This window comes from Tursiops truncatus, chromosome 16 (assembly GCF_011762595.2).
Source record: "Tursiops truncatus isolate mTurTru1 chromosome 16, mTurTru1.mat.Y, whole genome shotgun sequence".
NCBI lineage: Eukaryota > Metazoa > Chordata > Mammalia > Artiodactyla > Delphinidae > Tursiops > Tursiops truncatus.
In genome coordinates this window covers 62,346,809-62,368,910 of record NC_047049.1, presented here as the reverse complement: position 1 = coordinate 62,368,910, position 22,102 = coordinate 62,346,809, and the positions used below count along the sequence as shown (strand labels likewise).

Below are 22,102 nucleotides of genomic sequence, written 5' to 3'. Positions count from 1 at the left end.
GAGGGAGCATGGAGGGGCTGGTACCTGGGAAGACCCTGCAGGGGCCTGCTCAGTTTCAGTCCCCACTTTTCGTTAAATTTTATTTTTATTTATTTTTATTTTTGGCTGTGTTGGGTTTTCATTGTTGCACGAGGGCTTTCTCTAGTTGCGGCCAGCGGGAGCTACTCTTTGTTGCGGTGCCCGGGCTCCTCATTTCAGTGGTTTCTCTTGTTGTGGCACGGGGGCTCAGCTGCTGTGGCTCATGGGCTGTAGAGAACAGGCTCAGCAGTTGTGGCGCACGGGCGTAGTTGCTCCGCGGCATGTGGGATCTTCCTGGACCAGGGCTCGAACATGTGTCCCCTGCATTGGCAGGTGGATTCTTAACCACTGCACCACAAGGGAAGCCCCCCCCCCCCGCTACCTTTTCTTTGATATTCCTGAATCCTGAGGGGAACAGGGGTAGGACAAGAAAGGGAATAAAGTTTTGGATAGAGAGGTTAATCATAAACTTGGCAGGGGAACTCAGTTTTAGGGGGACTCAGCTTTACTCTCTGGCCAAAACTTGGTCCCCTGGCCGCATCTAGTTGCAGGCTGGCTAGCCTTTATTCTGGGGCGCGGGGCCAGGGCACCTAAACATTAGAGCATTTATTAGTTAGGACACAGGGGAAATGGAAATTGTAGGATGCAGCTGTGTCACATACACTTTGATTTATTTTTCCTCCTAGCGCCTGACATAAGGTACATTTAATTTGTGATTTGTTTACTGTCTGTCTCTCTCCACAGAATGTGGGCAGAGACTCTGTTTTGCTCACCTGTGCATTTCTAGTGAACTAGGAAGTGCAGGGCACCTTAAGTGCGTCAGAAATATTTGTTGAGTGAATAAATGACAAGGGGAGGAATCGAGAAGAAAGGAAGTTTAAGAAGAAATAACTGTGATGGGAGACAAATTGAGTTTCAGGTGCCCATGGGATCTAGGAGTTGATATTTACAGGCAGTTGGAAATATGGGTCTGGAGCTCAGGAGAGAGGTGGAGGCCGCAACTCTTGACAAAAGTGATTCTTTGGGTAGGGCACGTTGGGATGGACCTGCAGAAGACTGAGAGAGGAGGAAATAGTCAGCTCAGCTGATCCACCAAACTAGATGCCCCCCCCCCCGCCCCTGCACTGGGGGGGGGGGCAGCTGCTTCCACACCTCCCTTATAGGCCCCTCTGTCACGGGATCAGCCTCACCACTTGGTTTGAGAATGCCCTTTGTAAGAGTGAAACCCCTTGGAGGCGATTCTGGGCGCTCCAAGGAGCTCCAGTCCTTTACGTCTCAGCATAGAAAGAATTCAGCGAGAGGCAAAGTGATAGATAAGAGGTGATTTATTAGAATAGGATGCTTGTGAGGCTTACAAGCAGGTGGACGAGAGGGTGCCACACCCTGAGAACTTACTGGGTTACAGTTTTTTTTTAATTAATTAATTAATTAATTTATTTATGGCTGCTTTGGGTCTTTGTTGCTGTGCGCGGGCTTTCTCTAGTTGCGGCGAGCGGGGGATACTCTTCGTTGCGGTGCCCGGGCTTCTCATTGCGGTGGCTTCTCTTGTTGCAGAGCACAGGCTCTAGGCGCACGGGCTTCAGTAGTTGTGGCATGCGGGCTCAGTAGTTGTGGCTCGCGGGCTCTAGAGCGCAGGCTTAGAAGTTGTGGTGCATGGGCTTCGTTGCTCCGCGGCATGTGGGATCTTCCTGGACCAGGGCTTGAGCCTGTGTCCCCTGTATTGGCAGGCAGATTCTTAACCACTGCACCACCAGGGAAGTCCCTGGGCTATAGTTTTATAATCAAAGGAAAAGTGGGGATGGGGAGAAGATCCCCTTCTTCCTCATTCGTTGGTAGATGTCATGCTTCCATCATCAGCTCCTCCTCCAAGTTGGGTGGGGGAGTTTTCTTGTCCCTACGTGGTCAAGCTGGGACTGTCATGGCACTATGGAAAAATTACTTCAGGTCTCAGTACAATGAGGGTCTTTCCCTTTGAAATGTCACCTTTCCATAAATTATTGTTTTTTATGTGTGCAGAGAGCATGTCCTAGGGTCATTAACTTACTGAGCTCACTGGGCAGGATGTGGGTCTCATGCCACTATTGTTTTATTGTTTGGGGGCATGTCTCATGCTTCTGTTGCATGGTTTTGTTGCTAAGCAAGCCTGCTTGGCTTTGTGGTTAAGAAAACTTGCTTTCTTGAGTGATCCTTAACTTACAGGGGTCTCCCATATTTTTTTCTTTACTTACAATTCCCTAGTGGGATTAACTATTTAATTACCTGCTTTGTCCCTTTACTCTGTCCCTATCATTAGGGTTCTGCAGAGCCAGGATCCACGTGCCATGTTTTATAAATCTAACCAAGAGTGGCTCAGTACACTAGGGGAGAAGCTCCCCAACTCAGGTGCTTGCACCCATCTGTGACTGAGCCGTCACTGGCCCTGGTTAAATAAAAGAAATAAGGACAATATAGTAAAATGAATATTTCACCTTGTTAGAGCAGCAGGGTGGCCTTGAGTCAGACTGCCTGGGCTCAGATCCCAGCTGTTCCATCAGTAGCTCTGTGACCTTGGAGAAGTCACTTAATCTCCCTGTGACTCGGTGTTCTTGTCTATAAAATGGGGATAAAATTAGTTTTTACCTCATCGGGTTGTTCTGTGGGTCAAGCAAGTTAATGTAAGTAAAGAATTTAGAACAATACCTGGTATGTAGTAAGTCCTACCTAAGCACTAGTATTATTATAAAACCAAAGTATTTTGTTTGAAAACCAGCCCTTATGTTTACTTCTCTGGGTTAAAATAGTTCTTCCTTTAGGAAATTATGGTAGTGGGAGATGGAAATTACAATGAAAAAAAATCCTTTCTTAGCAAAATGAAAAGCCAGTGCCTAGGTTTTGTGTGTATGTTTAATTTGCTGGCCTGTGCAATCCCATAGCCTGGGAACCCTGCCTAAGGGTTGACACGGACTCTCCTATGTGAGCATTTCCCTCCATATTTTGGAGCTAATTCTAAGGGGTAGGATTGAGGAGGACCTTCTGTTGGACCTGTGAGCTTGGCTGTGTGTGGGCACTGGGGAGAACTATCCCAGGAAACTCGGGGTAACCAGCAGGGTGATTTAAGATTGCTCTGTTCCAACACGATATGGGCATCCTTTGGGGCAGGAGCTGGCCTCAGTTAAGGAGCAGGGCTGAAGCCAGGCGGGACTCAGCAGTCTGGTTAACCCTTCTTCCTGCAGGCCATTATTCTTTATGCACAGGAGGCGCCTCAGGTTCCGAGGCAATGGAATGAGGATGGGATGTCCAGGAATTGACAGGACCAGACTGGGCTTTCCTTTGGCTTCCCTGAGGGACTGTCACCCCTAAAGGGGAGTAGAAGACTTCTTGGGACAGAAGCTGAGCAAGCTGTCTCTAGGGGGTCAGGCCCTTTTTGAGCCAGGTAAATAGGTCAGGGTTGAGCAAGGGGCAGGCAGGCAGGGACCTTAATGAAACCTGAGAGGGTTGGGACTTGGGTGAAGCAAGAGAGGTGCTTAGGGTGCAAGGCCTCTCAGTCCCGGCCCTAATACCTGAGGCCTTTGGTCTACAAATTCCAGTTATTAGTTGAAAGTTGAAATGCCTACAGGGGCCAGTCAGCTGTGTGTACCAGTGAACAGGTGGGCTGGGTGGGGCCTGGGCAAGCTGCAGCACACCTACCTTGTCTGAAGGGGGCAGTGGTGCTCAGTGCCAGCTGCTTATTGCCAGTGATAACATGGGCTCTGTGTGGCTAGACTTTAGGCGCCAGAAACCTGGATTTTAAAGTGACATGGGCTTCCCTGGTGGCACAGTGGTTGAGAATCTGCCTGCCAATGCAGGGGACGTGGGTTTGAGCCCTGGTCTGGGAAGATCCCACGTGCCGCGGAGCAGCTGGGCCCGTGAGCCACAACTACTGAGCCTGTGCGTCCACAACAAGAGAGGCTGCTACAGTGAGAGGCCCGCGCACCGCGATTAAGAGTGGCCCCCGCTCGCCTCAGCTAGAGAAAGCCCTCGCACAGAAACGAAGACCCAACACAGCCAAAAATAAATAAATAATTTAAACTGACATGTCATTTTCAAGTGTTGGCTCATAAAACATTCGGTGGGCCAAATAAGATGTTTTAGCCTGGTGGTTGTCGATCTATAACTTCTGTTGTGATGTTGGAGGGCAGCACTTCGGGCGAATGCGAGAGGAAAGGAGGCAGGCTGAGGTGATTTTCCAACCCCAGACACTCCTCACAGCCTTCTCACGCAGGAAGCAGAACTGTGCAAAGCTGATGAGAAAGTCACGATGGACTTGCGTCCAGTGTGCTCCAGATCTGTAGGACCACTAGGACCCTGGAGGAACCACTGGTCGGCAGCATCCACGAGAGACTGCTGAAAGTCTCCATGCTGAAATCCATTTCAGACATTTCCTCCAGACGTCCCCGTAGAAAGTAAGGGTCTAAATCAGTCATTCTCATTCCTGGTAGTCCCTGGGACTCACCTGGGGAACTTTCAAAATGATGTTTGGGGCTTCCCTGGTGGCGCAGTGGTTGAGAGTCCGCCTGCCGATGCAGGGGACACGGGTTCGTGTCCTGGTCTGGGAAGATCCCACGTGCCGCGGAGCGGCTGGGCCCGTGAGCCATGGCTGCTGGGCCTGTGCGTCCGGAGCCTGTGCTCCGCAACGGGAGAGGCCACAGCAGTGAGAGGCCCGCGTAGAGAGAAAAAAAAAAAAAAAAAGGATGTTTGGACAGCACCCCAGGTCAACTCAGCCATCATCTCTGGGGCTGGGGCCTGGGTATCAGCATTTGTAAAAGCTCTCCAGTTCATTCTTTTTTTTTTGGCCGCACCACACGGCTTGAGAGGTCTTAGTTCCCTGACCTAAGTGATTGAACCCGGGCCCACGGCAGTGAAAGCACTGAGTCCTAACCACTGGACCACCAGGGAATTCCCAACACCACGGATCTAACTAATATGAACACTGGGTCAGGGTCCCTTCCTGGTGCTTCTTTTCAGAATGTGCTGTGCACAACAGGCCCCCCACTGTGTCAGGAGTCCAAGATGCTGCCCTGGTGTGGGCACTGGCCTTACTCTTTTCTCTTTTTGCTTTCTCTTTCTCTTTGAGACCTTAAACAAGCTCTTTAAATTCCATAACCCTCATCGACTGATTAAGTGGGGATAATGATATTTGCCCTTCTAACGTCACCAGCCTGTTATCAGGAGAAATGAGGCAATAAATGAGAAACTACTCTGTAAACTGTCAACATTATGCAAGCATTGCTGTTTCAGGTGTGCTGCCAGATGCTGGGGTACAGCTTTCATCCGCTGCAGAGAATTTCTGGTGTAAAGTTCCTAGTGCCATGGGTCTGATGCAAATTGTTTCATTCTGACTTAGCTGCAGCCCTCATTCTCTTACCAGCAGGGGTGTTTTGTGGGTTGGCAGCCCAGCACTGTCTGACCCTCCACCCGCCATCCCAACTCATACAGGAGGAAGCCCAGTAAATGAACAGAGAAACCCAGGGGACTTCTGGGAGAGGGGAGGGCCATCTCGAGGGTGAGGCGAGACCTGTGGAACTAGGTTTCCCATGGTCCAGGTCTTTGCTGCTTTTCCTCAGGGTCTGTGGAGTAATCAGCAAAGGGACTTGGCTGGGGTCCAAGAGATACGTGACAGCAAGAAAAGAGGCAGAGTAATAAAGAAGTGCAAGGGATGATAACTGGCATGACAGAAAGGGGAGACAGGCCCAGCTCTGAGCCCAGTGTGGGACATAGCAGTGCAGAATGGACTCTGGCCTCAGGAAGCTGTCTGATTGGGGCAGATAAGGCCACCCCCCCCCAGAAGACAGTCAAAAATATCAGGCAGACTGTTATGACTCAGTGTTACTTATCTGAGAACCAGGCTGCAGTGAGGTAGTGGGGAAGGATGGACAGAGCACTGGCTGGGCAAGATGGCCCACCTGCTGCTTCTCACATTCTTAGTCTGTAAAGAAGAGTCTTGGTCTAGATCTAGATGGACTCTGAGCACAGTCCGAGTTTGCCCTGTGGAGGTGCTGAGGCCTGGGAGACTGCAGTGAGTAGCCGTGGTCAGGGAAGAGTTTACGGGGAGGGTGGGAGAGCTGGGCCTTCGGCGAGAGGGACACCGGTCAGGTGGAGGTGAGTGGAGAGGGCCGAGCAAGCAAGGAGATATGGGCAGGGGCTCCAACAGGATGGACGTGGAGTGGGCCAAGAAGAGTGGGAAGTGGCTTTGCTGTGGCCAACAGTGGAGGAAGAGATAAGCGGGGAAGAGTGGAGTCAGATTACAGAGGGCCTCAGACACCAGGCAGAGACGTTTGAACCACTCCATCAGGAGGGAGGGAGCCACGCAGGGGTTTCGGGCAGGGTTACGCTGTGATTAGGCTGCTTTTTAGCAGGAGTAGTGTGGCTGGGACCTCAGAATGACTTGGATGGCGGGAAGCCAGGAACCAGGAAGTCTTGCAATATTTCTGGCGTGGGCTGCTGAGGACTGAGGGTTGGGAGGAGGCGGTGGGGCAGGCCTAGGGATATTTCTCAGGGAATACTGATAGGTCTTGGGACATGGCTGCATTCAGGGGGTGTGGAGGAGTGAGTCACCTTAAGAAGCAGGTTCTCTCTGGAAGGCAGGGAAGAGAAAGCACTGGCAGCCTCCCTGCCTGCAAACAGAACATCTCCGGGTAGCCAGGCCGTTGGAAGGGTTAGCTTCTCCCTAGCTCCAGTTCAGATAAGACATCTCAGTTGCAGTGGGGGGCTTGGTGATGATGCTGGCTGGGCCTGTGTTAAGGGGTATGTGTGCTCCTGATCGCTGCGCTGGGCTCATTCCACCTTCGAGTGCCAGGCCGTGGGCTGAGTGTGAGACAGAGCAATTAACAAAGCACAGTTCTCGATCCTGCTGAGTCTGGCAGAATCGCACTCGCAAGACGCAAACGGCACTTGAGAACAACCAAATTGTTCCCATGTGCCCAATTTTGCTTTATGGCCATGCAGGTGGTATAAGTGTTTGATGGATGCCAGGAAACCTCTCTGTTCCTGGTTTATAATGATACTATCCAGGGGGCAGATCCAGGTTTTGTGAAGCTTTAAAGCTTGAAATAATGTTGGGGAGCCTCTTTGGAAAATAATTCAAAATTACAAATATAAAATTGATAGGGCCTCTGAGGGCCTAGAATTGGGGGAATGCAAGCAAGAAGCCCTGAAGTGTAAACCTCATCAGCTTCCCAGTCAATCTTATGATAATACCTACCATTTATTAATTGTATATTATAAGCAGGTATTTTATTTGTAGTATTTCACAGCAACCAAGGGAGGTAGGTGGGCATTAGTATCTCCATGTTATAGATGAGGAAGCAGGCTCAGAGAGGTGACCCTGGATGCCACAGCCATAAAGCTAGGGGGCAGGGGCTGTGCTCTGGACTGAGGGCTCTGGCCTCAAGGGCCACAACTGAGACCCTCTTCAATTGGTGATGTCAAAGCCATGCCCCTGAGGGCCGTTCTGGACCTAAACCACCCCCTCCTGACTCCACTGTACCTTTCTTAGGCCTGGCCAGGGGCCCCCAGGATCCAGGGCTGGGGTAGAGGTTATGGGGTTGGACACTGGCCACCTCAGGGCACCATGTGGTGCAGCCTTGGTTTAAGTATCATGGCCTATTTAGGCAGAGGCTACATACGACTGGGAGGACAGCAAAACCCAGGGGTGCACTCGTTTTGAAAACACACAGACCCAAAGTCTAATCCTGGATCTACAGCTTTCTGGTTGTACAGCAAGATACATGGCCTCAGCGAGCCTCCACTTGCTTACCCGTTGAATCGGAATAGCAACCACTTCTTTGTATTTTGAGCTCATTCCATGTCCTTTTGTAAGGCAGTAAAGCTCCTGGTGGTGTTTGGCACACAGAAGCAATTAATCTAAGAATCCTATGGTAGCCATCAGTCCTAGTAGCAGCATAAACACCTCTGATTCCTCACTTCCCTTCCCCCCTTTAAAGTCGAATGGTTTTCTAGGGATTCCTCCCAGCCCGGCTAACTTCCTCCGGGAAGTGAGAAAGGTGGCACCTAGGATGGGCGCCCAAACTGTCCCTCAGCCTCCAGCGAGCCTGGGTGCTCAGGGGGCCGGGGGAGGGGGGGGATGGGGACAGGCCGGGGCCTGCAGCTCAAGTCCCGCCCAGCGGGCGTGCGCCCTTCGGGAGGGCCGGCCGAAAGAACCGGTGACTCAGGGGCGGACGCTGTGGGGCGTCGCTCTTGGTTTAGCAACACAAATCCGCCAGCCGGGTATTAGGCCTGGAGGCGCCGCAGCACGGGCGGGCCAGGGTGGGGCGGGGTAGAGTGGTATGATGCTCCGTCGGTGAGGGCCCAGGTGGGGCTCGGCGCTCGGCCCCTTGGGCCCGCGAGAGGCGGTTGGCGTGGTGACCCGGTGCGAGGACCGCGAAGCCTCCGGGATCTCGCTTCCGCCGCCACAGGCCCCGCTCGCTTTCCACGCCCACTTCTTCGAGCCCCCCTCCGGGCGTCTCCCCTTCCACGGAACTCCCAGGGGCGAGCCCTAATTTCCAAGGAAGGGGACCGCCGCCTCTAGGCTGCCCCGTTCGGCAGCAAACCGGGCTGGGCAATGCCTCCTCTTGCGTCCCGAGCCTCCCCGCCTGCGCCCCGCCCGAGCAGGGCGCCGCCACGCGTGACGGTGCGCGCGCGACAGAACCTCCCGTCCCTGCGCCGGCTCCCTACGTGGGGGACGTGCCGGGAGATGCCGGGCTGTGGGGGATTTCGCGGCGTCGCCCGCCCCCTTTCCGGCACGGGGAGGAGCAGCCACCGAGCCCCCCCGGCCCTGGCCCGGCCGCGACCGCCCGGCGCTGCAGAGGCGCGCGGCAGCCAATGGGCGCCGAGGAGGTGGGCCGGCTGGAGGCTGTCACCCTCGCGGGGACGGGAGCGCGGAGACTGGGAGCGCGCGAGCCGCCGCCGCGCCCCAGGTCGTGGGGGAGGAGCGGCCGGAGGAGGAGGAGGAGGAGCCGCGGAGCTGCAGCCCGGGGACCACTGCTCACCCAGGCTGCGGAGGACAGACGCCCGCCCCAAGCCTGCCGCCCCGCGTCCCCGACCGCCAGCATGATCGCCGCGCAGCTCCTGGCTTATTACTTCACCGAACTGAAGGATGACCAAGTCAAAAAGGTGAGCCCCCGCCGGCGCCGCCGCCCGGCGCTCTGCCCGCAACGTTGCATTCCGGTATCCGCTCGCCGCCGCAGCCGCCTCCATCCTCCCGCGCCCAGCCTCCCCCAGGCCAGCATTGGTTGGACCGCAGGGCGGTGGGGAAGGCTTCGCCCTTTGATTCTTCCCGGGATCGTATGCTGCGTGTGTGTGTGTGTGTGTGTGTGTGTGTGTGTGTGTGTGTGTTGGGGGGTGGGGGGGGAGACCCCCGAGACTGGGCTGCCTGCTGCAGTGTCCTTGAAACGGGATGTGGATGTCAAATGGGCCCCCGGGCCGTGCAGGGAGGGTGACCGTGTGGCAACTGGTGGGTTGGTCCACAGGGCCTGTTTGGTACGGTCCAAGCGCCATGGGCGGAGGAGTGATCACAGAGATGCTGGGGAGGTGAGCGCGCAGCAGGCGGGGGTGCTGGCTGGAGGCCATGCATCCCATATTTGGGGTTCCCGGTGGAGGGCGTCGGGTGCCCGGAAAAGCTTTCACCCCGGCTCTCCCAGTTGTTGCGGCTGCTCCTTAATCTGAAGACGGGGCGACCGGCACGGCTTCCTGGAACAAGGAGAAGCGTGGAGGCCACCGGAAACTTTGCTCATAGGCCTCAGGTCTGGAGCGGCATGTCTGAATGGAATTTTTTATCCCTCTCCGTGACCACTCTGCTCTCTTAAGCTGTAATTTCCAGCCAGCCCAGGGAGCTCAAATAAGAGACTGGTCTTTTGAGTCGGATGGAGGCCTTGACATGTATGCTTGTGGCATGTGTGTACTTGCACAAGGACACATTTCCCTACCCTGAGGTATTGCTGCCTTTAACTTATGTCTAACATAAAATCCTGTCTGCTGGCAGGTGTTAAAGGTGTATCTCTCCCTTATACCCGCTTTGGCGTCAAGTTTTTGAGAAACAGCCTAAGCTGTAGGGAAAGACGCCCATTTTATCATTGCCACGCCTGACAGATCTCCTGACCCATCCACACCCAGAATGGGTGACATTATTGCTGGGATAAGCTGGGGTGGACAGCAAAGTCAACCTGACTTTGGAGTTCAAACAAAGGAGCTGTACCTACAGGTGAGAGGCAGGAGCCACAGGTCTGCAGCCACAGGATGTTCAGTGCTCTTCTTAACCACCCAAGACAGCCCCCTCCTCTGGCACAACAGGAAACGGGCCTGCTAAGGGCAGTGACCTCATCAAGGTCACCCGAGGAGTTAGAGGGAGAGCCAGGGCGGGACCCAGGTCTCCGCCTCCCTCTACTGGGAACTTGACTGAGGCTCCTCCTGGAAGTCAGCTGAGGGGGAGGTGCTGAGACAAAGGCATTGGGGATGCTGCTTGGATCCTGGGTCCTGCGCTGAGTGGGGACCAGAGTTGGGTAGTTAGGAGAGAGGCCTGGGAATCTGCCACGGTCCCTCATGGCTACAAGTGGCAGTGACTATAGAGTTGTCAAACAGTGGGACTCATGCTCACTCCCGTGGAGCACCCTGGAGCCTCCTTCTGACCACTGAGCTTGGGGAGCTCTGCACGTCAATATGTGCATTTCACCAGTTTTCTTCAGTGGTGTTGTGTATCCTTGATGTTCTTCCCATTTCACAGTGGGGGATTTAAGGCATAGATGAGTTCACTGCCCTCTCCCTGCACACGGTGCCCTCTGTAGCTCAAGACAGCGGATCACTGAGGTGGGGACCCGAATGACCTTGTAAGCCTCCAGCATCCACAACCACCAACGTCTGTGTGGCCACCAGGGGCCATGCTGGGTTGAGGTTTGGACTGCCCTCAGTGGGGCCTATTTTATCAGGCACGCAGTATCTAGTGTGGCCCCAGAGCCCTCCACTCTCGTGGTGGCCTGATTCACACTCTATCCACCAGGCTCCTGTAGGCATCTGACTGTGTGACTTCTGAATCGATTGATCCTCAAGTCCCTCCTCTGAGACTGGCATTCTGAAATTCCCTCCCCGCCCTCCTCTGGCGTCAGAACCTTGCTGGAGGTGGGTCTTGAGGCCAGAGCTTCCACCAGATAATATTACTGGTCAAGGAGAGTCTTGAAAACAGGCTGGCTTTCTTGCACCTCATGGAGGAGTTCTCAGGCTGCTTTCTATGAGGGGAGTATGTGGATTCCTGCCAGGGGGTCACCTCGGCCTTCGTGATGGGCTGTGTGACTCTGCCATCCGTGATTGTGGTTCTCAGGAAGCTTCCTGGGCCTCCTGAGCACATAGTGGGCACTTGTTCTGATGGCCTAGTCAGTTTTCCTGGCCCCTACTCGAGCAGATCCTGGGAGACTCCATGTGCTCTCCTGGGACTCAGGACTTTTTAGAGACCAGCTTTTCCTACCTACCACTTACCCTGGGACTCCAAGGTACGTCCTCCACTTGCAGGACTCCAAGCCCTGTTCCTCCTGCGGGTACTGGGCCCTACCTGCAACCTGATGAGGACCCAGTGCAGACAGCCCCCACCCCGCCGCACCTGCCAGCGTGGGCAGCCATGGTGATTCAGCCCTCCAGCCCTAGGTGGCCTCTGGAGCTCTGGAGACAGCGCTGGCATCCCACACTAATCCTCATCCATCTACTTGCCCTCTGGCCTGGGTGTAGAGGGAAGATGGGGATGGTGCCAGGGAAGGTTTGTGGGATTTCTCAGGATACAAAAGTGATCGTGAAGGGGTATCATTTCTCCCCCCGTTGCCTATGAGACACATCAGTAATTCAGCCTCATAAATATATCCTGGGTTGAAACAGGCCAAGCATCTGGCTTCCCAGCCTGGAGTCCCATCTTCCAGACTGCATCTGCATAGTGTTGGATGATGTGGTGCGGTGAAAAGGGTGTCGTGGCATTAGACTGAAGTTAAGTATAAAACATAGATTTCCCTTTTACTCTTCTAGTGCTTTTAGGAGGAAAAGGATGCACATGTGTGCTTGTGAAAGGTTCCGTTCATCAGAATACCAGACATCTGTTAATTCTGCAGCTAGAGCCTGGGTCTTTTTTTTTTTTTTTTAATTATTTATTTTATTTATTTTTGGCTGTGTTGGGTCTTTGTTGCTGCACGCAGGCTTTCTCTAATTATGTCGATGGGCTTCTCATTGTGGTGGCTTCTCTTGTTGCGGAGCTTGGGCTCTAGGCATGCAGGCTTCAGTAGTTGTGCATGGGCTCGGTAGCTGTGGCTCGCGGGCTCTAGAGCGCAGGCTCAGTGGTTGTAGAGCCTGGGTCTTTTGACCTCCAAGTAACTTTTACTTTTAACTTTTACATGCCTCTCATCTTGCCTGCTTCCTCCACTTGGGTTAGCCATTAAGAGCTCGAAGGAGGGTAAAGGATTACGTAGTACTCTGTTTCTTTAGGAAAGGAAGATGGGTCCAGCAAGGTCAGAACTGGGCCTCTAAAGAAAAACTAGACGTCCTTTCCTTCAGCGTTGACAGATGGTGAGCAAATGCCGGTGGATTTTCTCTGGGAGGGATCCCCATGATCCTAAGGAATCCCCCTAAGCAGGTGAGCAACAGGTGTGATTTGTCCAATGGCTGAACCCAGAGTCCTCGAGTGGTTGGCTCAGGAAGGCAGAGGAGAGTATGCTTAGCAGTTAAAAGGCTACCAAGTTCTTTTTCCTGGGAGCCCATGTATTCCAGCGGCAAAAGCAAGCATTTAAAAAATGCCCATTTCCGTATTGCTCGGGGGTGAGAGAGATGAGAGTTAGAAAATTATGAAAACTATCTCATGCACCTTTTGATCTGGTGTTATACAAGCATCCAGTAAGAGCCTCACTCCCTGGGGAATCTTCATTTCATAATCCCTGTCCCCTGTACCTTGGATGTTCCTTTGAGTTCTCCCCCTAAGAAAATGCCCAGCACTTCATTTGGTTTGATAATTTGGGATTGTCGTGAGGGAATAAACTGGGAAAGTGGGTGGGTATGCAGGACTTTCACATCTGGCCGTGCTGCGCTGTCCTCCCACATTCCTCCTGTTTTCTGGAGAAAAGACTGATTTGTCTCCATGTGTGTCTGCAGTCAGGGGTTCCTGCCTGATAGAATTAGCCACTGGAGTCAGCGCTGAACATGCCTGAGGAGGCCCTGGAGGAGATGCTGGATAGAGAGGCATCCATACAGCTCCGTGTCCAGGAAGCAGTCATGGCTAGACAGCAGGCACCTGCTTATTGATTTGAGGCCCTTTAGAATCAAATCCGATCATGGGAACTCAATCATTTCTTCAGAAAATGTTTGAGTCCTTTATTATGTGCAGAGTATTGTGCTAGGATGGGGTGACAGCTATAAACCTGGTAGAAATAGTCCCTATTCTCATGGAGTATAAATAATTATTTGCTGTCTTATGATAAGTGCAAAACAGAGAATGCTATGAGAGCTATAGGGGCCAGTGGTCAGATCTTGGGTGGGAAATCACTAGCCTAAGAGTTGCTTAGAGCCAGGCTGTAAGGAATTCCCTTGTGGTCCAGTGGTTAGGACTTGGCACTTTCACTGCCGAGGGCCTGAGTTCGATCCCTGGTTGGGGAACTAAGATCCCACAAGCTGTGCAGCACGGCCAAAAAAAAAAAAAAAGAAAAAAAATCAGGCTCTAAATGTACAAATGGAAATATTATACTTAGAAACTTCGTAAGGGAGAGTCGAATAGATAGTTACCAAAATGTAGCTTTGCTTTCTTTTTTTTTATTATAAATTTATTTTTATTTATATTATTTACTTTTGGCTGCATTAGGTCTTCGTTGCTGCACTCGGGCTTTCTTTAGTTGCGGCGAGCGGGGGCTACTCTTCGTTGCGGTGCACGGCCTTCTCATTTCAGTGGCTTCTCTTGTTGCGGAGCACAGGCTCTAGGCACGTGGGCTTCAGTAGTTATGGCACCCGGGCTCAGTAGTTGTGGCTCACGGGTTCTAGAGTGCAGGCTCAGTAGTTGTGGTACACGGGCTTAGTTGCTCCGCAGCATGTGGGATCTTCCCGTACCAGGGCTTGAACCTGTATCCCCTGCACTGGCAGGCGGATTCTTAACCACTGTGCCACCAGGGAAGTCCCTTGCTTTCTCTTTTTTTTAATGGGTTGTTGTCGCTGAGCATCCCAAGACACCTTCTGGGTGCCATATCAGCTATCAATTGTGTGTGTAGCTATATGTGTGCGTGTATGTATATATGTCTGTCTATACCTAACAATACACATAGACACACTAACGTGCACGTGTGTGTGTGTATGCTTTCATCTGATCTTTCAGAAACCTGAGCGATGATGTCACGATAGGAAGTATTATTCCTGAGCTCCCGGGGCAGCTCCCTCCCCCTCGCAGCTCCTCCCCTGGACATCCTGCTGCCTTGTGTACAGTGGACAGAAGGCAGAGATTTTATTCCCCATTTAGAAACAGGGACTGACTGGAGGCCCAGAGGAGATGAATGACTCTCAAGGTCTTAGAAAATCTGGAATGGGATCCATAGGGCCATTCTTGCTCCCCCCACTTCTTTCCTTTAGGAGAAAAACCCATCTCTGTTGATTTGAACAATTTAACTTAGAACCTGTATTTTAATTCTCTCCCCCACAAATCAATACATATGAGTTAATTTTTTATTATGAAATATTCGGGGTGTGTAAAAAATATTGAAATTAACATAACAAACACTTGTGTATCCACTCCTCAGCTTGCGAGGTAACAGACACAATTACAATTACATTACAGACACGACTAAAACCCCTTCTATGCCCGTCTTCAAGTCACATTCATTTCTCCTCCCAGAGATGACCTCTGTCCTGAGTTTGGTGTTTTATCATTTCCTGCATGTTTTAATATTTTTATTACATATCATGTATCTATGAACAGTATGTAGTGTTACTTTATATGGCTTTAACCTTTTGTAAATGGTGTTATCCTGTTTGTATCCTTCTGCAACTTGCTTTTTTTTAAGCTCAACGTTGTATATTTGACATTCTTCCATGTTGATCTGTATACCTCTGTTTCATCAGTTTAAACTGCCGTATGCCCTTACATTGTGTGAATACACCAAACTAATTTATCTGTTCTTTTGGTAAGCCTTTGAGTTTCTGATTTTTCAAATTACAGACAGTGCCCCCATGATCCTTCTGTACAAACGTAAGTTGCTCTAGGCTGTGTTTCTAGGGCTGAAATCGCTCAGTGGAGGAGTGAGTGCATCTTCCCACTTTTAAGATTTTGCCAAATTTCCTCCGTGGTCATGTCAGCTCCCAGTCCAGTCAGAAGTTTGTACAGGTTCATATGGTTCCACAGCCAACCCTTGGTTACAGTAAAACCTTAAAATTTTTTAATAGGTAATTTTGAAAAAAACTGTTTCTTCCCAGCCATTTCCACTCACATACAACATTTGAGCTTGGCTTAAAATTAGCCATTTCCTAGTTTACCTTATGAAGGGGAGCCCTTGCTGCCCAGTGTTACTGAGTGAGGTTGACAGCTCACTGTGAGCAGTGCCCACCCCATTGGCTGTTAGCACAGTGCCCAAGTGGTGGCGGGGTAGGGCGTACAGAGAGAGGCTCGTGAAGGCTCTCTGTGTCCCCTTGTGCTCTAGCATGAATTCGTTAAACTTTTCTGGGAATTAAAACAAACAAGTGTGCTTTTGCCTGTACACACTCTCTTCCTGGGTGGATCTGACTGGGGCAGGGCTGGCTTATCTGTCCCCTAAACGTTTCTCTATTACAGAAAGCTCATGCCGGCAGCCTCTCTCAGACTATCTTCCGTAAAAGGAGAGGGTGGCTGTGCGCCACCTGCCCCCCGCCCCCCACCAAGGCACACTGCAGTGTGAGGTCTGCAGCCCAGCCCTTTGCAAATGCGGTCCCTGGGGAGGCAGAAAATGTCAGATCACGTTCATCTGATTGCATGCTTGGTTACAGGCTCTCAGACGCCGAGGCCTTGAGGGGGCCTTGGAGGGAAGGGTGCACTGAATGCCTACTAGGGGCCTCTCTTTCTTAAAATGGGTCTTATTTAATCATCAGTAGTAACAATACTAATCGAAGCCAACATATATAATGCCTGTCACATTTGCTGCACCAAAGGCATTACATCCTCACAGGTCCCCCGTGAGGTGGGTACCCTTATGATCGCCACTTTTGGATGAGGACTCTGAGGCTCAGATATAAACAGAAGAGCCAGCATTCAGACGCATTAAGTCTTCTGGCAGAGCCCCTGCTTTTTTTTTTTTTTTAATTGAGATATAAGTCACATACCATAAAACATAGCATTTAAACAATTTTTTTTAAATAAATTCATTTATTTTATCTTTGGCTGCATTGGGTCTTCGTTGCTGCACACGGGCTTTTTCTAGTTGTGGTGAGTGGAGGCTACTCTTCGTTCTGGCGCGTGGGCTTCTCATTGCGGTGGCTTCTCTTATTGCGGAGCACGGGCTCTAGGCGCGTGGGCTTCAGTAGTTGTGGCATGCAGGCTCAGTAGTTGTGGCTAGCGGGCTCTAGAGCGCAGGCTCAGTAGCTGTGGCGCACGGGCTTAGTTGCTCTGTGGCATGTGGGATCTTCCCGGACCAGGGCTCGAACCCGTGTCCCCTGCATTGGCAGGCAGATTCTTAACCACTGCGCCACCAGGGAAGCCCAACTTACCATTTTAAAGAGTGCAAGTCTGTGGTGTCTAGTATGTTCACAAGGTTGTACAAACGTCACCACCATCTATTTCCAGAACATTTTCATCACCCCCAAAAGAAACCCCATACCCATTAAGCAGTCACTCCCCATTGCTCCCTCCACCCTGATATCTACTTTCTTCTTTTAATGGATTTGCTTCTTCTGGACGTTTCATATGAATGGAATTATATAATGTGTGACCTTTGTGTCTGGTTTCTTTCACTTAGCATGTTTTCAAGGTTCATTCATACTATAGCATGTTTGAGTACTTCAGTTCTTTTTATTACTGAATAATATTGAGTTGTTTCTCTATACCACATTTTGTTTATGCATTTGTTAGTTGAGGGACATTTGGGTTGTTTCCACTTTGCGGCTGTTATGATAATGCTGATGTGAACGGTTTTCCCTGTGTGGACATACGTTTTCATTTCTCTTGGGTATGTGTGTAGGAGTGGAATTGCTGGGAGAGCCCCTGCTTCTGTCCACCTGAGGAAGGCATCATCTCCATTTAGAAATGAGGACACTGAGGTCCCCACGTAGTGAAGTGACTTGCTGACCACACAGCTCATGAGTGATAGGGACAGAAACACTACCAGGTCCCCTGACTCAGAAACCCATGTTCTTTCCACCATAACACATCCAACTCTGATTTTGCTGTTGAGGGAAACAGATTCAAGGAAGGAAAGAGGCGGGGCCAGGGCAGAGCTGGGCATGAGACCCTCCATACTCCCCCGATTCCCATTCCCCATCCTCCCCTTCCTCCCCATCCTCCCCTTCCTCCCCTTCCTCCCCATCCTCCCCTTCCTCTCCTTCCTCTCCATCCTCCCCTTCCTCCCCATCCTCCCCATCCTCCCCTTCCTCCCCATCCTCCCCATCCTCCCCATCCTCCCCTTCCTCCCCATCCTCCCCATCCTCCCCTTCCTCTTCTTCCTCCCCATCCTCCCCATCCTCCCCATCCTCCCCTTCCTCCCCTTCCTCCCCTTCCTCCCCTTCCTCCCCTTCCTCCCCATCCTCTCCATCCTCCTCATCCTCCCCATCCTCCCCAGCATCAGCACACTGGTTTGTGCCTGCCATCCCCACCCCTCCACCCCTCCACCCCCAAGCTGCTCAGTGTTGACCAGCTCCCTCCACTTGGGCAGGAAATTGACCCAATAAAGTCTTTTACAGTGAATGTTAGGGATTTTCTCTGGTTTTCAAATTTTTCTCTGTACCCTTTTCATTTGTCCCCTTCCCTCCATCCTGTTTGCAATTAAAAGAGGACACTTGGGGAGGCCAGTGCTTTCCCTGAAAGACCTCCCCATGCTTCCTATAAGGCATTATTCTAGCTTTCTCTCCCAGCTTCTGCCTGGCCCTACTGTAAGCAGCTGATTTCCTTGATTGATTGACACGTGGGGTTTGCCTTCAGCCTTGTTATTCAGTCTGATCTCATTTCTCTAATGTCCCCTGGTGCCTTCCGGGACCCTCTCTGGGTGGGTGGGGTGAGTTGAGTTGGAGACCCGCAGGCCATCCTTGTAACAAAGACACCAAGTCACATTTGCAAAGTTCTTTTCCACTCTCAAAATACTTTTACATGCTTGAGTTAGTGAAGTCCTTCTGGCAAGCTTGGGTGTAGGTGTTTCTTTCTGCATCTTACATGTGGGGCAGGCAAGCTTCAGGAAGTGGAAGTGATCTGATCTTTGGTGGCCAGAGAACAGAGGGCTGGGATGGAGACACAGGTCTGTCTGACACTAGTAGGCAGCTGTCACTGTCATGCAGATCCAGGACTTCGGTCCAGGGCTTCAGGCTTCTAAAGCAGTGCATTGCAGTGGGCTCCCAGCAGAAATCATCACCCAAGGCTCCCACGATGGGGATGTGATTGGAGTGCTAGAGCCGTGCTGTCCACAACAGTAGCCACCAGCCACATGTGGCTCTTGAGCACCTGAAATGTGGCAAGTCTGGTTTGAGATGTGCTGTTGAACATAAAATACAGGATTTTGAAGACTCTGTATGACAAAGATACATAAAATAGCTCGTTGATCATTTAAAAAATATTACATGTGGGAATAATATGTTGGATATATTGGGTTAAATGTTATTAAAATTAATTTCACCTGTTTTAAAAAATCTGGCTACTAGAAAATGTTAAATTACATATGTGGCTTGCATTGTATTCCTACTGGAAGCACTCTGCTAGACAGGAAATTTTATGCTTCAGAAGTTCAGGCAGAGGCACTCTGCATTTAAGGCAGTGGGTTCCTGCGGTCCTTGGGCCTCAATTTCCTCATCTATAAAGCCAGGAGCCTGGAATCCTTTATCTCTCAAGGATCCCTCTAGCTTGAGCAGTGTTGTTAGGTGGACATCAAGCTCTCTGGGGCTCAGTTTCCTTATCTGTCAGATGGGGTAAATGATTCCTACCTCACTATCTGCCCATTTATCAAATCAGAGAATGGATATGGAAACACTTGGAAAGCATACTGAACTGTACAAATGTCAGATGTTATCATCGTTGTTCACCTGGAACACACCTGTAGGCACCTGCCGAGGCATGGTGGGGGAGTGTAGCTTCCTGGATAACAGAGGGTAAGCGGACAGAGCCCTGAGCCGGGGCAGGGATCCTGGGTACCATTCTGCTTTGCCACCATGGGATTTTGAAAAGCCTGTGTTCTGAGGAATCCATGGTGTCATGGAGCTCCTATGCCCACCATATGAAGACGAGAGGGCAGTTTTCATTGTTGCTTTTTTACTGATGGAAAAACACAGAGATGGAAGTGACTTGCCCAAGGTTATAGAAGGAATCTGTATAGCTGGAGGAGGCCTGAAGCCCTTCACTTTCCAGCCCAGTCTGCTCCCATCACTGCAGTATTTGCGAGCCATGGCTCTGGGGTCTGGTTGTCTCATAGTGAAAGCAGAGCTGTCCGTACTTCGGACCCTCTCTTCCCTCTCGTCTGGAGGCACCTGGCACATTGGGAACTGTGAGTCTGGTGCCTGGCCCTGCCAAAGCCATTGACCGTGAGGCCCAGAACGAAGCCTGTTGTTCTTGCCCCGCCACATTCCAGGGCTGTTCTGTTCCCCTTGAGGGACTGGGTACCTCCTTTATTTTTAGCTAGTTCAGTGTGACAGCTTTGTTCTTGTCTGGGCAAGGGCCTGGTCTCTCACCAGCGGAAAGTGCCTCTTATCTTGAGCCAAGGTCACCAGGAGGACCTTGGGCATGACCCCACGGCCTTCTGTGGTCCTCCTAGCAAGAGGAGTCTGGGGAAGTAGGGAGGGAGCACCGGGGCTGGGGTCTGAAGCCAGAGCCACCCTGGGTGCTGGATGCTCGGGCCTTTCGCTTGGCTTCACGCCCCGGGTTCCTCCCATGTAAAACAGGGCTGATAGCGCCCACCCTGCAAGTGTGCAGCTTGGATCAGGGCAGGCGGAAGTGCCCAGCAGGGGACCCATCCTTGCTGACCGTTACATCACAGTTCCCAGAACCTCAGTTTCCTCATCAAGAATGGGGATCCCGTTTTCCTCCGGATTTGCTCTGATTAAACAGAAGTGTTGTATGTGTGAACAGTCCATGGTGCTTCATAGGTGCTGCGTCCATGCTCACTGAAATGGAACTCACAGTTCAGAGGCGTCCATTAAATGATAGATAAGGCACCGAGAGCTGTGTCTGAATTTTGGAAAAGGACTGGAGAAGGGAACCCTCCCCTCATAGTGTGTGAACATGCCGAAGGGACCCTGATGCGCTGGGGATGTTCGCACGCACAGCTTTCACTGAGAAGCCTCTAACGTGGGATTTATTTTCCCAAACACATTTCCTCTTTCAGATATTCCACAGTCTCTGGGAGCCTTGAAGAGCGGAGCCTCCTGATTATCTGTAGAGCGTTTATATGTCCCCTTGGGCCTTGAGGTGCAGATGTTGTGAGGCGAAGCAGGCGTCTGAGAGCGCCTGGAACTCTCCATCACTCAGGGAGGGGCTGTTGGCTCCACGCAGGTCGCCCTCAGGCTGAAGTGAGGGGCTGGTGCTGGAGAAGGGCTGGGTCATTCAGGGAACAGGAGTCTCCGGCCTTATCTGAGCCAGCAGACCCTTCCGAGAAGACCTCCCGGGCCAAGCGTCTCCAGAGGCCTTCCTGCCCCTCCAGGAGAGCAGCCACTCAGCCCAGCTGAGAAGCCACCTGAGGGGGTGGGGACACAAGGAAGTTGGAAGCGTGGCCCCTGCACCCCTGGCACTCGCAGTCTAGCTGGAGGCGTGCACCATGCACGTGTTGCTGCGGCGCGGGCAGATCGCTCCTACGTAGCACGAGGGCCGAGGGGATGCCGAGGAGAGCGGCAGCTGGTGCTGGGCGGGCGGATCATGGTACCCCCTTCGGAGGAGGTGGGTGTGGAGTGGAGTGCAGAGAGGCAGTTACAGGCCAAGCCAGCCGAGTAATAGAGGGGGATCTGTGAGGAAGGACCGTCGGGGGTGCAGAGGGCAGGAGGGTGCCGGGAGCAGATGATCCTGGTAGGGAACCCACAGGGTCCAAAATGTCTCTCCTTGTGGCCAGTGCCCTCTCTGCTCAGGTACCAGCTGCCAAAAGCAGGATAGAAATGTAGGTTCCTTGCGGCCGACACCCTTGGCAGTGAGGTGGGGCTGGGCAGGCAGGAAGAGGGTTGGACCTGCAGGAGGAGGGCTTGGGATGGGACCCACCACGGCGGAGGGTCCCATCAGGCCAGGACCTTTGGGCTTGCTATGGCCTTTGAACTTCCTTCCCAGGATTGTGTGAAAGGGGAAATGAGCAGTTCAGATCCCTGGTAGCTGCTGGAGGGTGAATGAGGCTTCCAGAATAATCAGGCCGGAGCAGCGTGCTTTCTGCAAGGCAAGGGAGCCATGCTGCTCCTGCAGTGGATGGAGCTGTGGCATTACTGCCACCATGTTCCCACGTCTCGCTGCTCTCGGAAGCCCTGGGCCTGGGTTCGCCCTGGCCTGAGCAAGAAAGGTACTGAGGAGGGACCACAGAACCAGGAACTTGGTGTCTACTCCGGTTTTCTTGCTGACCAGCGGTCACCGTGGCCAGTCGAATAACGTCTCTAGCCTCTAATTTTTCCTTAGGGCATTGAATGTGATGGCACCTGCCCTGCTTCTCTGGACAGGATAGTTTAAGGACCAGCGTGTGAAAGTGCTATGCAAAGTAGAGAGGCCTTCCTAGGTCAGAGTCAGGTGAACACACCCACATTACAGATGGAAAGACTGAGGTGCCTGCAGGATGGCAAAGCTGGAGTCTGGCGCAGGTGTTTGTACTACCCAGTCCATGTCCCATCATTGAGCCAGGTAGGGTCCTGAGAAAATCTAAGTATGGCTGGTAGTGTGAGTCTTAGAGGCAGTTCCCCGAGGAAATAGAGGAGGAGTTAAGGTTTCAAGGGAGAAACTGCTTAT

General features: G+C 51.9%; 1 protein-coding gene across 3 annotated transcripts in view; it reads left to right on the top strand.

Moving 5' to 3' along the window:
- The window catches only part of HK1 (hexokinase 1), an 86,919-nt gene that overhangs the window by 7,235 nt on the left and 57,582 nt on the right, over positions 1–22,102 (top strand). The window contains exons 1-2 of one of the 3 annotated variants that reach the window (XM_033842148.2): positions 9,015–9,147; positions 12,487–12,634. The exons of 1 other annotated variant lie outside the window; for it this stretch is intronic. In XM_033842148.2, coding sequence (XP_033698039.1) covers positions 12,608–12,634 — 27 coding nt within the window. In that variant the 5' untranslated portion in view covers positions 9,015–9,147; positions 12,487–12,607. Of the gene's footprint in view, positions 1–8,953; positions 9,148–12,486; positions 12,635–22,102 lie in introns of those variants that run through there. One more of the 3 variants, XM_033842149.2, reaches the window with a different exon arrangement.